Source organism: Antechinus flavipes, chromosome 3 (genome assembly GCF_016432865.1).
Source record: "Antechinus flavipes isolate AdamAnt ecotype Samford, QLD, Australia chromosome 3, AdamAnt_v2, whole genome shotgun sequence".
NCBI lineage: Eukaryota > Metazoa > Chordata > Mammalia > Dasyuromorphia > Dasyuridae > Antechinus > Antechinus flavipes.
In genome coordinates, this window is record NC_067400.1 from 593,348,523 (window position 1) to 593,364,516 (window position 15,994).

At 35.0% G+C, this 15,994-nt stretch overlaps 1 protein-coding gene across 1 annotated transcript in view; it reads right to left on the reverse strand.

Annotated features, from left to right (window-relative positions):
* Positions 1 to 15,994, reverse strand: part of VPS13D (vacuolar protein sorting 13 homolog D) — a 326,075-nt gene that overhangs the window by 191,243 nt on the left and 118,838 nt on the right. The window contains exons 43-44 of the mRNA XM_051988522.1: positions 10,423 to 10,558; positions 8,153 to 8,200 (exon numbers count right to left, since the gene is read on the reverse strand). Coding sequence (XP_051844482.1) covers positions 8,153 to 8,200; positions 10,423 to 10,558 — 184 coding nt within the window. The remainder of the gene's footprint in view (positions 1 to 8,152; positions 8,201 to 10,422; positions 10,559 to 15,994) is intronic.

The window sequence follows — 15,994 nt, forward strand, 5'->3', positions numbered from 1 at the left end:
TCATCACATAATCTTGTTGTTACTGTGTACAATGTTCTCTTGGTTTTACTCATTTCATTTAACATCAGTTAATGTAAATCTTTCCAGGCTTTTCTGAAATCAGCCTGTTCATTATTTCCTATAGAACAATAATATTCCATTACATTCATATACTATATCTTGTTCAACTATTTCCCAACCGATGGACATCTCCTCAATTTTTAATTCTTTGCTACCATAAAAAGAACTGATGTAAACATTTTTGTATATATGGGCCTTTTTCCTCTTTGCTTAATCTCTTTGAGGGACCAATTAGTACTGGCATCACTGGGTTAAAAGATATGCATAATTTAATAACTTTCAGAGTATAGTTCCAGTTGCTTTCTAGAATGGTTTTCTAGAACTTAGCAAATAGTTAAGAGTTGTTTTTAATTTGTATTTCTCTAACTATGAGTGATTTACAAGATTTTTTTCATATAACTATTGATAACTTGGCTTCCTTCCTCTGAAAATTATTCACATTGTCTAACCATTTATCAGTTGAGGAATGGCTCCTATACTTATATGTTTGAATTATTTGCCTATATTATATATCTTAAAAATGAAATCTTTAGCAGAAATATGCTGCAAACATTTCTCCCCAATTTACTACATCTCTTAAAATTTCAGCTTCATTGGTTTTATTTATGAAAAAACTTTCTTTACTTTCCATAATCAAAATTGTACATTTTACCTGTCTACTTTTTGGTTATAGACTGTTCTTCTATCCATAGGCTTAACAGGTAATTACGTCCATGTTCCTCTAATTTGTTTATGTTATCCTTTATGCTAAATAATGAACCTATTTAGACTTTTATCTTAATATACAATGTGAGATATTGGTCTATTTTCCAGTTAGCTCCTGTCATAAGACTAGACTTCTTTGGGTTTATCAAACACTACATTATTGTATTCATTTGCTTTTGTATATTGTGTACTTAAAACTCTTTTTCTGATCAACTTCTCTATTTCTTAATTAGCAACAAATCATTTAGGTAATTATGGCTCTGTAGTATGAAATCTGTTTTTATTTATTAATTCAACGTATCAACGTATTCAACGTTTTATTTGTCTCTCCTTGATTTTCAATATATCTATTTTGGAGTTTGGGTTTTTTAATTTGTTGATTTTCTAGTTGTTATTTTTTAAGTTGCAAGTACAATTCATTGATCTGTTCTTTCTCTTTTACTAATGAAAGCCTTAAGAAATAGAAATTTTCCTCTGTATACTGTTTTAGCTGCATGCCTCAGATATTTGGTATCATTGTTGTCAATATTTGTAATAAAATTGATTGTTTACATGATTTATTCTTTAAGCCACTCTTTCTTTAGGACTAAGTTATTTAATTTCCAAATAATTTTTGATCTTCATTTCAAAGGTCTTCTATTTAGTGTAATTTTATTGCATTATAACAAGTAAAAGATACATTTAATGTTAATATTGCTTTTCGTCACTTACTAAAGTTTTTTATGCCTTGCTATATGGCCAGTTTTTGTGAAGGTATTATGCATAGCTGAGAAATAGGTATACTCTTTTCTGTTCACATTGAATAATCTCAAGAGGTTAATCATATCTAACTCTCCTATTTCCATTCATGTCCTTAACTTCTTTCTTGTTTATTTTTTAACTAGTGGAACAAGTTAAATTTCCCCTCTATTATTATTTTAATGTCTATTTTTTCCTGCAACTCACTCAACTTTTCTTTGTAAGAATTTAGATGCTATGCTATTTGGAAAATATCTGTTCAGTATTGAACCGACTTTGGTACTTTTTTTGTAAAATGTAGTTTCCCTGTTTAACACTTTTAATTAGGTCTATCTTTGTCAATGCTTTGTCTGAGATGATTGCTACTCCTGTCTTTCTTATTTCAGCTTAAGTATAATAGATTCTGCTCCTCCTCTTATTTTAACTGTATATTTTTTGTTTCAAGTATGTTTCTTATAAATGACATGCTGCCAGATTCTAATTTCTAATCCTTTCTGCTATCTTCATTCACAGTTATGTCTGCTGTATATTTCTCTCCAACCTATTCACTTAGCTTTTCCTTTTCCCCATTCCCTACTCCCCTTTAGGGGTTTATTTTGCTTCTGCCTAATGCCTCTCTTAATCTATTCTCTCTTGTTTCTTCCATTTCTGTTAATCTCTTTCCCTCCTGTTTCCTTGCTGGCTAAGATGTATTTCTGTACCCAATTATGTATATGTGTATTTTTCTCTCCTTTGATCAGTTCAGATGAGAATGAGATTCAAGTGTCTGGCACTTGCTTCTTCCTCTCCAACCCACACTGATCCCAAGGAATAAACTACTCTTCACACATTACATTTATATGAGATAATTTCCCCTTTTCTCCCTCCTCTCTCAGTGTGCTATTCTTGCCTATCCTTTCTATTCTTCTTCTGAAATAAATCAAAATATAACAGAATGAATCTTGGGATCTCTGATGGTAAAAGAAGCCTGAAAAGTTATATACATACACTTATATGCATGCGTGCACATATATATATGAACACACAACACGCACACACACACACACACACACACACACACACACACACACCCCTTATTTTCCACTCATGTTTATTTTTTATTTTGTTTTCCTGACTCCTGTGTTTGTACGTCTAATTTTCTACTCAGCTCTAATCATTTCACCAGGAATGCCTGGAAGTCTTCTTCTATTTTATTAAAAGTATATCTTTCTCAGAAAATTATAGACCAATCTCCCTAATGAATATTGATGCTAAAATCTTAAATAAGATATTAGCAAAAAGACTACAGAAAATCATCCTCAGGATAATACACCACGATCAAGTAGGATTTATACCAGGAGTGCAGGGCTGGTTCAATATTAGGAAAACTATTAGTATAATTGGCCATATTAATAATCAAATTAATAAAAACCATATGATCATCTCAATAGATGCAGAAAAAGCATTTGATAAAATCCAACATTCATTCCTATTAAAAACTCTTGAGAGTATGGGAATAAATGGACTTTTCCTTAAAACAATCAGGAGCATCTATTTAAAACCAGCTGTAAGTATCATATGTAACGGGGACAAACTGTAACCATTCCCAATAAGATCAGGAGTGAAACAATGTTGCCCATTATCACTGTTACTATTTAATATTGAATTAGAAATGCTAGCTTTGAAAATAAGAGTTGAGAAAGAGATTAAAGGAATAAGAATAGGCAATGAAGAAACCAAATTATCACTCTTTGCTGATGATATGATGGTATACTTAGAGAACCCCAGAGACTCTACTAAAAAGTTTTAGAAACAATCCACACCTTCAGCAAAGTTGCAGGATACAAAATAAACTCACATAAGTCATCAGCATTCTTCTATATCACTAACAAAACCCAATAGTTAGAGTTACAAAAAGAAATTCCATTTAAAGTAACTACTGATTGTATAAAATATTTAAGAATCTATCTGCCAAGGGAAAATCAGAAACTTTATGAGCAAAACTACAAAACACTTTCCGCAAAAATTAAGTCTGATCTAACCAACTGGAAAAATATTAAATGCTCTTGGATTGGATGAGCAAATATAATAAAGATGACAATACTACCTAAACTAATCTATTTATTTAGCGCTATACCAATCAGACTCCCAAAAAACTACTTTGATGAATTAGAAAAAATAACAACAAAGTTCATATGGAAAAACAAAAGGTCAAGAATTTCAAGGGAATTAATGAAAAAAAAAATCAAATGAAGGTGGCCTAGCTGTACCAGATCTAAAATTATATTATAAAGCAGCAGTTACTAAAACCATCTGGTATTGGCTAAGAAATAGACTAGTTGATCAATGGAATAGGTTAGGCTCAAAGGACAAAACAGCCAATAACTTTAATAATATAGTGTTTGACAAACCCAAAGATCCCAGTTTTTGGGATAAGAACGCATTATTTGACAAAAATTGCTGGGAAAATTGGAAATTAGTATGGCAGAAACTAGGCATTGACCCACACTTAACACTGTACACCAAGATAAGATCAAAATGGGTTCATGACCTAGGCATAAAGAATGAGATTATAAATAAATTGGAAGAGCATAGGATAGTTTACCTTTCAGACCTGTGGAAGAGGGAGGAATTTATGACCAAAAAAGAACTAGAGATCACTATTGACCACAAAATAGAAAATTTTTAAAGTTTTCATTTGGATGTTTATTTTAGCAAATAAGTAGATTTTCCCATTTCTCTGTTGTCTTTTGGTTCTAAGAGATATGGATATTTCAAGGTTCTGCTTATAGATATTTTTGAGTCATTTTTTCTGGTTTTAAGGAGTTGAGCTTCCCTGTCACATAATAACTCTTTATGATGGGATTCTTTTTTAGTTTGCTCATTCTTCCAGCTTACTTGACTTTAGACTTTATATTAATATTGGGCTCTGGACAGTTCAGCGGCGAGAAGGAGGAATGGTCTGAACTATTAAATCCTTCCACTGCTTTCACAGATCATGTTTGAGACTTTAAACTCTTCAGTGATCCTAAAGTAGATTGATCCAGGGTGAGCTCTGTTCATTGTCTTTTTGGTCTGAGCTCTGCAAGTTCCTGACTCAAGTCTGGGTCTGTAATCTTGTCTCTGGATGAAGATTTCACTTTTAGACTCAGCTACTATTAGCCCACTGGGAGGATTTGGAAGTTCAAAGTCCCTGAACTGCTGCCTCTCATTTGGTCTAAGACTGCTGCCCTGGTTATTCCACTGCAGGCTTTCACACTGGGCTAGAGGGCTAGAAATAGATCCTTGTGTTATTCCTGGGATCAGAGACATACAGCTTTATTTTACTTCCAGAAATATTCCTTGATCAACATTAGGGTACATGATTGCCAAGGACCACTTCTCTCTACCCTGGATCTTTGGCCTGGAACTGGCTAGTGAATAAAAAAATTGCTAAACAGTACCTGTCTCTGCACCCAATGCTAATTCAGAGATCCTCAGGGACCTCTTTCTACTCTGCTTCTTCCTGCCCTGCTGCCATCTAGGTCCTCTTTTAGCCCTTCAGCAATGGTTAGTACCACATGCACTCTTGGCCCAACCCTATCCAGCAGTAGCCTCAAACCTTTCTTTTTCTCCCTATACCCTACTGGGATAGAAAAATGATTCACTGTGACTTTTCTTGATCAGAATTCTGCCTGGTGCGTTTCCCAGATTTGTGTGGAGGAATTTTAGTGGTGAATTGGGCTGCACTACTTCCTCTCACTGCACCATTTTGACTGTGTCTCCTATAACTTTTATTCCCAAAGAGTTTTCTGGAATACCAAGAAGCTAGGTAATTTGCATCTAGGTCTTGCTATCAGCTATGCCACAGTGCTTTATTTTACACTTTCATCTACATAAAGGAAGATAACTTTAAATGGTAACAAGATACCTTTAAATGGTAACAACACTAGATTAAATACAACAGATACAACTGAAGTAACTTAATGAAAACTTATTAAAGCTAAAGCACATATCCTTCTTGTCTCTAATAGCCAACTAGTAAAGTATAAGAGTGTTGATTACTAACAACAAATACTAAATTATAATAGCATAAGGTTGCGAATATTATTAATCATAGTTCTTTTGAACAATGTTATTTAATCTTTTTTTAGGGACAGTGTTGGGGTGTGTTGCATAATTTTAAATTATTAAGGTATGTATAATGAAGAAAAACATGATATGTCAATAAAAAATTCACACACTGGCTAAAATGCTCATTTTATCTTCTGAAGAACTATATAAGAAATATTTTAACATCACCAATAACCATGATAATATGATTATTGATCCAGAGTCAGATGAAGAGTTAGCGAAATGCTGCTAATAATAAGGCTAGTGGGGTAATAGAATTCCAGCTGAGCTATTTAAAATCCTAAAAGATAATGCTAATAAAGTGCTACACTCAATGTGCCAGCAATTTTGAAAAACTCAACAGTTGCAATGAAATTGAAAAAGATTTTCTTTTTAATCCTAAAGAAGGGCAATACAAAGGAATGTTGAAATTATCAAACAACTGCATTCATTTCATATGCCAGTAAGTTTATGCTTAAGTTCTGCAAGCTAGGCTTCAGCAATACATGACCTGGGAATTATCAGAAGAAGACACTAGTTTGTGAAAAGTTAAAGGAACCAGAAAACAAACTGCCAACATTTACATTATTATGGCAACAATAAGGGAGGTTCCAGAAAAACATCTACTTCTACTTCAATGACTATACTAATACCTCTTAACTACGTGAATCACAACAAAATGTGGCAAGTCCTCAAAGAGATGGAAAAATCAGAACCATCTTACTTGTCTCCTGAAGAACTTTTACACAGACCAAGAAGCAACAATCAGAACTGAACACAGAACAATTGACTGGTTTGACATTGGAAAAGGAATACAACAAAGTATGGTCTCCTAATTTTTTAAAATTTATACACAGAGTACAACATGCTATATGCCAAACTAGATGAATCTAAAGCCCGAATTAAGTTTGTCAAGAAGAATGTCAACAATCTCAGATATACAGATACAGTGTGATGGCAAAAAGTGAAAAATTAAGCTTCTTCATAAGGATAAACAAGGAGAGTGTAAAAGCTGGTTTGAGGCTTAACATCAAATAAACCAAGATTACGGCAACTGATTCCAACACTTCCTGGCAAATATAGGGAAAGTAAATGGAAGCAATGTCAAATTTTCTATTCCTGAACTATAGCCATAATATAAAACTTCTTGAAAGGAAAAGTATGACAAATCTGGGTAGCCTACTAAAAAGTAGAACCATTATTTTGCTAACAAAGGTCCACATGGTCAAAGCATAAAGTCAGAGTTGTAATGTATAGTTGTAAGAGTTGTACCATAAGGAAAACTGAGAGCTGCAGAACTGATGTCTTCAAACTGTGGTGCTGGAAAAGATTTTTGCAAGTTCCTTGGACAGCAAGGATATCTAAAAAAATTAATTCAAACTGTTCATTGGAAAGACAAATAAGGATAATAAATACGTTGGCCACATAATGAGAAAATTGAACTCAATGGAAACTGATATTGGGAAAGATTGAAGGCAAAAGGAAAAGGGGATGACAAAAGAGGAGATGGATAGTGAAATGGAAGCAGTGGACATGAACTTGAGAAACAGTAGGGCATAGTATGCTATGATCCAAGAAATCACAAAGCATCAGATATGACTAAACAACTGAACAAGTAAATAACAACAATTCTTTCAAGAGAAATAGTTTCTTTAACTAGTATTCTTTAAATGTGTCCAGAACACACTGACAATACTCTTTCATTAAAGGAACAAAAGACACAATATTTCAGGTTTTGGGACAGATAACTTCTTTACTAAAATAAACAATATCTGAACCAACCTAATATAACAATGAAATGAAGACCTGTATACTTGTTGGATTTGGCGGGGAGGAAAAGGAGGTTGAAATGGCAGACATGCTTTCAGTAACTACTAACACAAAGGGTAGCATACCTTGGAGGGTTTGCACAGAGCCAAGATTTCTAATCTAATGACCACCAGAACTAAGGCATCCACTGATTCAATGCAGTAAAGCCATGATAAATTCATTGCTTAAGAGCAGTCAATTAAAATCTGACTTTGTCTTCATGTCCACAAGCCCCAGATTTTGGTTCATATTTCAAAACCTAACATCTTCAAGGACAGAATTTTAAGTAGAAATCTGAAAGCTGGCCTGTGATGATCCTTCAAAAAGCCAGTTAGAAAAAAGATTACAAGTTTTTATAATCAATTTTACTCATTTTTGTGGAAGACATAAGTTATTGAATGCATATTGCTGTCTGTCACTCTTCTTTGTATCTTAATTCTGGAAGAGAAGACCTTAAAATCACCCTATATTCAGCCTATTCTGTCCTACTCAGTCTCAGACATAGTATTAGTGAAAGATTATTTTAGTGAGGTTTCACAGAAAGAATATGCTTTATAAACGTAATGTATCATCATTAAGAGAAAAGGGTGAAATGCAATTCTACTTGCAAGAATCTTCATGTTCTAGTGATCACATTCATCAGAACATGTGTTCAAGGAACACATTCATCAGCCAATAACTTGGTCCTATTCCCAGGGCATAAGTAATAAATATGAAATAATATTTCATAATATGTATGTAATAAAAATGAAATAAAAACTATACTTACATAGACTTGAGGATGTATTATATTTGTTCTGCTGCTAGGACTGCCAATCTAAAAAAAAAAATCCAGAAGTTAAACAATCAGCACAAAACACATATGATGCAAAGACATCAAATTCTAATACCATATTTTGTGAAAATGCATTAAATAAACACCTGAATTAACAGACTATCTAAACTAGGGGAGCAGTTATCTTTAAGTTAAGTTATCCATTCAACCATCATTTACTAAATATCTATCATTTGCCAGACACTTTGGGGGCTACATAGATAAATAATATAATTCTTGCCCTCAGGATTCACACTACGTCTCATTAAATGGAAGCTCCTTTCATGCATTTTAATAAAGTGTTCCTAGTTTTATAACATATCTACTATCTAAAAGAAAGTGTTAAAGAAAGAGTGGAAAAAGGGAGAAGAAAAAAATATATTACAAATTAGGCTATCTGCTGATATTACTAATTAAATCTAATCAAAAATTAAGACAGTCCACTTAAAAATATTGAATATTGTCTACCTCTTGATTTCCAATTTATACTAATGCAAAAAGCAAGGCATTTATTATAAAAGGTATGTTGGGAATGGAATAACAAAGCTCAATTTAATATTCCTTTCATTGCCAAAGATAATTGAAGGCACTCAATTTCAAGAAATTTTTAAGGTTCTGGGGAAAGAATGATGGAAATTTACATCACATAACATGAGGAACACAAACTTGAGCAAAGTAGCCTCACAGCTACAAAGTAACCAACTACAGCTGGTTAGCACTTACATATTCATCAGTGGAAAGCTGGTGAAAAATTAGTCTAAAGAAATTAAGATTTATACCTTCTGAATTCAATTCTCCCTGTGCAACAAGAAAACTGTTCGATTCTGCACACATATATTGTATCTAGGATATACTGTAACCTATTCAAAGGTAAAGGACTGCTTGCCATCTGGGGGAGGGGATAGAGGGAGGAAGGGGAAAAATCAGAACAGAAGTGAATGCAAGGGATAATGCTGTAAAAAATTACCCTGGCATGAGTTCTATCAATAAAAAGTTATTAAAAAAGAAAAAAAGCAAAAAAAGCAATTAAGAACTAGCTGATAGGCAAGTGAGCTGGTAATAGTCATAACTGCTAAATCTCTTAAGATTCCTCTTTTGTTGCACATGTTTATTATTGATGGTACTAATAGCATTCTCCTATAACTTTCAATACGATAAATAATCTTAGAAAGGACAGATCAGCACAAGGAAAAGGATGAAGGTAAGAATGAAGATGACTGATGAGAATCTAAAATGGCTGAAGAGGATAGTGAGAGAAAGAAGGCAGGGAAATGCCTACATCTATTTCTAATAAGAATTAAGAAATAATGGATAACTAGATTAGTAGGCAATCACACTAATTAAAAGTAACATAGGGAAGGGAGGCCTACGAGTAATATAGAGAAGAAACAGAAGAATAGAAAATATGACAGAAACAAGTAAAGCAAATAAAATGTATGGCAAATCAGGAAATGTCTGGCCAGCCAGTAGAATCTAAAAACTCTCACCAAAGGAGAAAGATCATCGACTAGATCTCAACTTCTTAAATTGTGTTTTGTGACCTTATATATCTCACTACTAAATGAGGGGATCAAAATTATGATTTATTATCAGTAAATGTTTGATTTTTATACTTGTTTTATATGTTTATATATATAAATTTTTTTTAAATTTATTTTTATACCTGAGAGCATGTAAAAATTCCTCAGGCAAAAAGGGGTTGCAGATGGAAAAAGTTTTAAGAAGCCCTATACTAGATGACAATTTTCAATCTCAATTTTCCAATGAGAACATCCTTCAATTGGCATAACTATGATCCTACAACTTCTCAGTATTAAACACAAGATTTCTTCTGGTGGAATTTAAAAGGTCTTTATGTCTAAAAAGGCTACCACAACTGAACTTTATCTCCCCCAATGGTACCTAAGTGTTTCTGGAATTGATAGGAACTAGAATATTTCTATACAAATGAAAACATATTTGTAAAATGTCTGTTATATTAGTAGGTGCTTAACAAAATGTTTATTTCCTTATATAACTGAAGTTTTACAAAATGAATCACTCCTGGTAACTGATCTTATGCTATACTTTCCTCTTATAATTAATAGAATATATAATATAATGATCAAATCTCAACAGAAGACAGCCTAACATTACATTTTTGCTATCTGGACTTTTATAGCTGCATGGGAGAAATGTCACCCAAGCAAGAACCATTTTATCACCAATTCCCAATAAGCACACACCGTGGAAGATGATGAATTTTTGTCAGGGGCAGCATATCGGAAAAAGGTTCCCACTTTGTCCACAGACACAGGGCTCACTTGTTCCCAGCCATTCACTCTCACTTGCAACTGGTGGATTCGGAGGTCATGCGTATGCCTGTCAGTTGGGATGCAAAAAAAGGGAGGGAACATTAAATCCTATCTTGAAAAGAAATAAGAAAAAGAAGATATTTCCATTTTAGTTTAGCCATTTCACAAAGACCAATGGGAGAAACTGCTCTAGGAATAGATTCTAAGAATAAAGAATTTAGCCCTATAATGGCCAATGAAAAGAATACTAGGTTACTAACTCAGAGAGCATCTAGTCCTATCCCCACAAATTACAGATGAGGAAACCAAGGCCTGGAGAGGTCAATGGACCTGCTCAAAGGTAAAAGAGATGATCTGCTTAAATATCCATAAAATAGCCTCTAAGCTCTGCAATAATTTTGACCATCTGCCCTCTCTTAATCACACAAGATCTGCAGATTTTCTAAGATAGCCTTTAAAACGAATTAAATAAATTTCAAAAGAAAAGTAAAAGTGCTTAATTAAAACTTCAGTAAAAGAACCACACCCTTAAAATTAAATGAAAACAACGTTTTTTTGCCCTTAGTTCTTCTGTCAAGCATTCTGGCTTCATGTCTCATGTGACTAAAGAGTTACATGAGAGAGATCTTCCAAGTCTAAGCACTGACGTGCTTGGTGGAAATCAGAGCAGAAGGCAACAGGAAGCACAGGAGGAATGAGAGGAAATTACACATTTAATTCTATTTTAGATTTTGCCTAATTCAAGCCAGAAGTTCCAAATAAGGAATTGGATTTGAGGCCAGAGAGGTAGGGTGTGGAAGGGAGAAAGTAAGAGAGTACAATTACATTGATGAATTCAAGAAGAAATGCAGAAGTAGAAATAGTTACAAAGCATAGAAATTGAAGATGGAGTTTTAAAAAGAGAGAGAGATAATACCCTCTTTAATATAACAAAAATAGTTTTGTAGTTGGGATGCACTGACAATTTTCTGGGAAAACCTTGAAGATATTCTTTTGAAATTAAAATTTAAGTGGCTTCCAGGCATGTATTAATACACTACCCATTTTCACATTCTTTTTCAAAAAGAGTCCTAAATATCCAGAATCCATGTCAATGGGTAGAAACGCACACTAAAATAACCATGAGAAATAATGGAAAACACATTATTCATCATGGGATCAAGGTTTTTGCATGTGCAGACTAAAGACACTCAGTAGTCTGGGTGTCTGACCTGGAAGGCTGGGAAGTTAGCTACTAACTTCAGTTCCACATGAAAATAACAGTTTCAAAAACCAAATTCCATTTTAACACAATTCATATACACTGGGGATTTATTTTATATGCCACCTAATGACAGAAAACTTTCTTCTCTCTAGATCTGGCATGCCCCAAATATGAAGACATTTGCACTCAGGTCCCTCTGCTGGTTCTCTTGCTATCATTGCTTAGATTACTATTCCCTGATATTTTTTGGAGTTGGCTATTCGTTCTATTTCCTAACATTTTTTACTTTGTAAAATTCAATTCAACTGAAATATTTCCTAAGCCATTGTAGGGCAAGCCACCATATTCACTGATGACTAAAGTCTAGGTTAAATCCTCTTACATTCTATATGGGAAAGGGGGATACAGAGTAGAGACATCTTCTTTATCTGGGTTTTTGTTTTGCCTTTCTAAAGAAGGAAAAAGATAAGCTGTGAGGCTGCTATTAATAACAGAACTGTGATGAGAAACATAATTATAACTACCCTATTTTGTGAATCAAATTGAAAATTCAAATTCTATAATTCAATACAAAGAAACTTTTCAGAAGTTAATACATGAATATGAAAATTCAAGTCGTGACATATAAAAATAATCAGAGGAAGGTTTTCTTTCTTCAGAGGTTAATGTGCTACAGATCTACACTAAAGAACTGGGCTAAAAAATTCCTACAAGAGGATATCAGTATGATCATGTGGCCAGAAATTCCAAATGTCAGAAATATCTGAAAGGGACCCCAAAATATAGCCTTTTAGAGCCCTATTTCTTAAACTGTGCTTTTTGACTCTACGTGGGTTTGTAACTGGATGTGGAGGGTTGAAATTATGATTATTTTTATCAGTAAATGTTTGGTTTGTATACCTGTTTTATATTCCTATAAGTCTGGTGTCACATAAAAGTTTCTCAGGCACAAAGGGGTCATGAGTGGAAAAAGTTGAAGAAGTCCATCTACTCCCAAAGCAGCCCATGACACTGGGAGAGAGAAGCTTCCTAGGCTGATTATAGCCCATCTCTACCTTTCCACCCACCACAACAGCCCCTTACAGTTTACAAAGTACTTTGCTGCTCACTGCCCTGTGAGGTGCAAGTATTCAAACTCTGACTTTCCATAGGAGAAAGCTCAAAACTCAAGGACACTTGTCCAAAGTCATCCATGTAGGGTGTGAGGTGGGAATTCAAACACAGGCCACTTGACTTCACCATTGTGCCCTTGCTCTGGTCTACAGGCTGTTTTGCCATCTATGGTCAAGCAGAAGTCTATACCCTTTTCTATGTGGTAGTTCTTTAAATAGTTGAGAACAGCTATTATATGATGAATGTTGGAGGGGATGTGGGAAAACTGGGACACTGATACAATTTTAGTGGAATTGTGAATGCATCCACTCATTCTGGAGATCAATCTGAAACTACGCTCAAAAAGTTATCAAACTGTGCATACCCTGTGTTCCAGCAGTGTTACTACTGGGCTTATACTCCAAAGAGATCTTAAAGCAGGGAAAGGGACCTGTATGTGCAAGAATGTTTGTGACAGCCCTCTTTGTAGTGGCCAGAAACTGGAAACTGAGTAGATGCCCATCAATTGGGGAATGGCTGAATAAGTTATGGTATGTGAACGTTATGGAATATTATTGTTCTGTAAAAAATGACCAGCAGGATGATTTTAGAAAGGCTTGGAGAGACTTATATGAACTTATGCTGAGTGAAATGAGCAGGACCAGGAAATCATAATACACTTCAACAATACTATATAATGATCAATTCTGATGGGCGTGGCTCTCTTCAACAATGAGATGAACCAAATCAATTCCAATTGTTCAGTATTGAAAAGAACCAGCTACACCCAGAGAAAGAACTATGGGAAATGAGTATGAACCACAACATAGCATTTCCACTCTCTCTGGTTTTGTCCACTGGCATTTTTGTTTTCCTTCTCAGGTTATTTTTACCTTATTTCTAAATCCAATTTTTCTCGTGCAAGACAACTATATAAATATGTATACATATATTGCATTTAACATATACTTTAACATATTTAATATGTACTATTCTACCTGCCATCTAGGGGAGAGAGTGGGAAGAAGGAGGGGAAAAGTTGGAACAGAAAGTTTTGTAAGGGTCAGTGCTGAAAAATTACTCATGCATATGTCCTATAAATAAAAAAGCTATTAATAAATAATATCAATAAACATCAATTTAATTCAACAAATAGTAATGAAGGGCAAAGCACTGTAAAGTCTGGGTACCCACAATGACCAAAAAAAAAAAAAAAGGAGTAGCTCTTGCCTTCCAGGAGTTTTCTGAGGGAGTATATAGCCTGTACAGAAGACAAAACATTCACAAAGTGATATAAAGTCATTTTAAAAGGATTGAGTACTAATCCCTAGAGAAAGCATCAGGGAAGTGTCATAAGTGGATCCTGAGTTGTGCTTTGAAGAAAGCTAGAAATTCCAAGAGGACAAGAAGAAGCTGTGTACTATAGACATAAGCGACCCTCAGCTGAAGGCCCAGAAGAAGGCAAGTGAAACAGAAATAGAATTCAGCAAGAGCTGCAATAGTAAAGACACTTAGAGAGTGAGAGGGGAACTAGGTGGGAAAGAATTCTAAAATACCACGTGCTATCTAAATGATAGTTGTCATCTAGCAGCAACAGGGAGCCTCTGGGACAAGTCTTCATTAAGTTCTTGTTTTAATTGAGCTAAACACCAAAATCCGTATGCCATCTACAATTCCTTCCTCACTCACTGCACATGGCCACTCCATGGCCAAACCTTGACATTTAAACCTTCATAGCATTTCTCACATCAACCACTTCTCTCTATTCACCCAGATACCATGCTAAATCAGGTCTTAATACCTCTAACCTAAACTACTCTTAATCAGTCTTTTCTGTCTCAAGTCTCTTACTCACTCCAATTTATCCTCCACAAAGTTGCCAGAGTGATTTTCCAAACTAGTAGTACAGACCATCACCCCATTTCTACAAATTTCAGTGGTTCCACATTATGTCTAGTTTAAAAAAAAAAAAAAACTCTTCCATTTGTTGTTTTAAAGATGCTAATCCTTCTTTACCACTCTATAAATCCCTCTTGGAGCTAAAGGTGAGAGTTGGATGACAAGTGGACACCCAAGGTGACAGGGTTGCTCATCCACCTTTGATGTCCACCTATCACCCAATTCTCACCTGTGGTTTCAAAAAGTTGTAGCATGTGCAATGGCTCCAACTTTGGAAAAACCACCTTGGCAGATGGGCTAAACCAAGGTGACAGTAAGCCACAGGCCTCAAACACATCAGGGAGTTGGGGGCTAGCTATCCCAAGTACATGAAGACTTAACCCAGAGGAACGGTGGGGAGCAGAACCAGCTGAACCAGGAACTGTGGAGAGAGCTTAGAGTGTGGCCCACCACTGAAGACCCCAAGGCCAACCACTGCATGCCAGGCCACAGCCAGCTGTCCTGACTTTTGTCTTGTCATGGATGATTCTGGGGGGCGAGTGAAGCTGATGACTTTGTGCAACTCTGCTTCATTCCAAACCCAAGGCACATGCAAGTCAAGATGTCCCCTTCTGATGTCACTCATCATCTTCTTAACAACCTCACCCCAACCAGCCTCACCTCCTACTAAACAAGACATTTTTAAAAAGTCAGACCTTAACAACAGGCTTCTCCCAGATTTTCTGCCTCTTTCTCTCCCTCAAGCCCTGCCACCAAGTGTCTTCTCCTTGGGAATACCTCCAATTTACACTGGCTTGTGAATTCACAAGTGCATGTAGGTAGTCTCCACCATTAGATTCAACTCCTGGCAAGCAGGACTGTCTGTTTTTATATCCTCAGCACTTAACACAGTGCTTGGCACACAGCAGGCATTTAATAAATGCTTTCTGACCAATAATATGCTTCTCTCAATGTAGCTTTTTTGAATGAAGTAGCATATCACTGGCCAATATTGGGTTTTCAATCTACTACAACCCCCAGATCTTTGTCAGATAAATGGCTACCTACCCTTGCCTCTTCAAACTTCTATTTATGAAGTGAAGGGGAACATTACCTCTCAGTGTATTTACACTTAATAGACTCAGCTCACTGTTCTATCAAAACTTTTATAAATCCTATCATTCAAGATGCTATCTGAAATTCTATTATCTCAGATTTTGAAAGCTAAATTATTTATCCAAATTAATGACACAAATGCTAAAAATGGCCAAGGATTGATCCCTGGGGTGTTCTCCTAGAAAACTCCTCTAAGCTCCCCCTGAACTACTG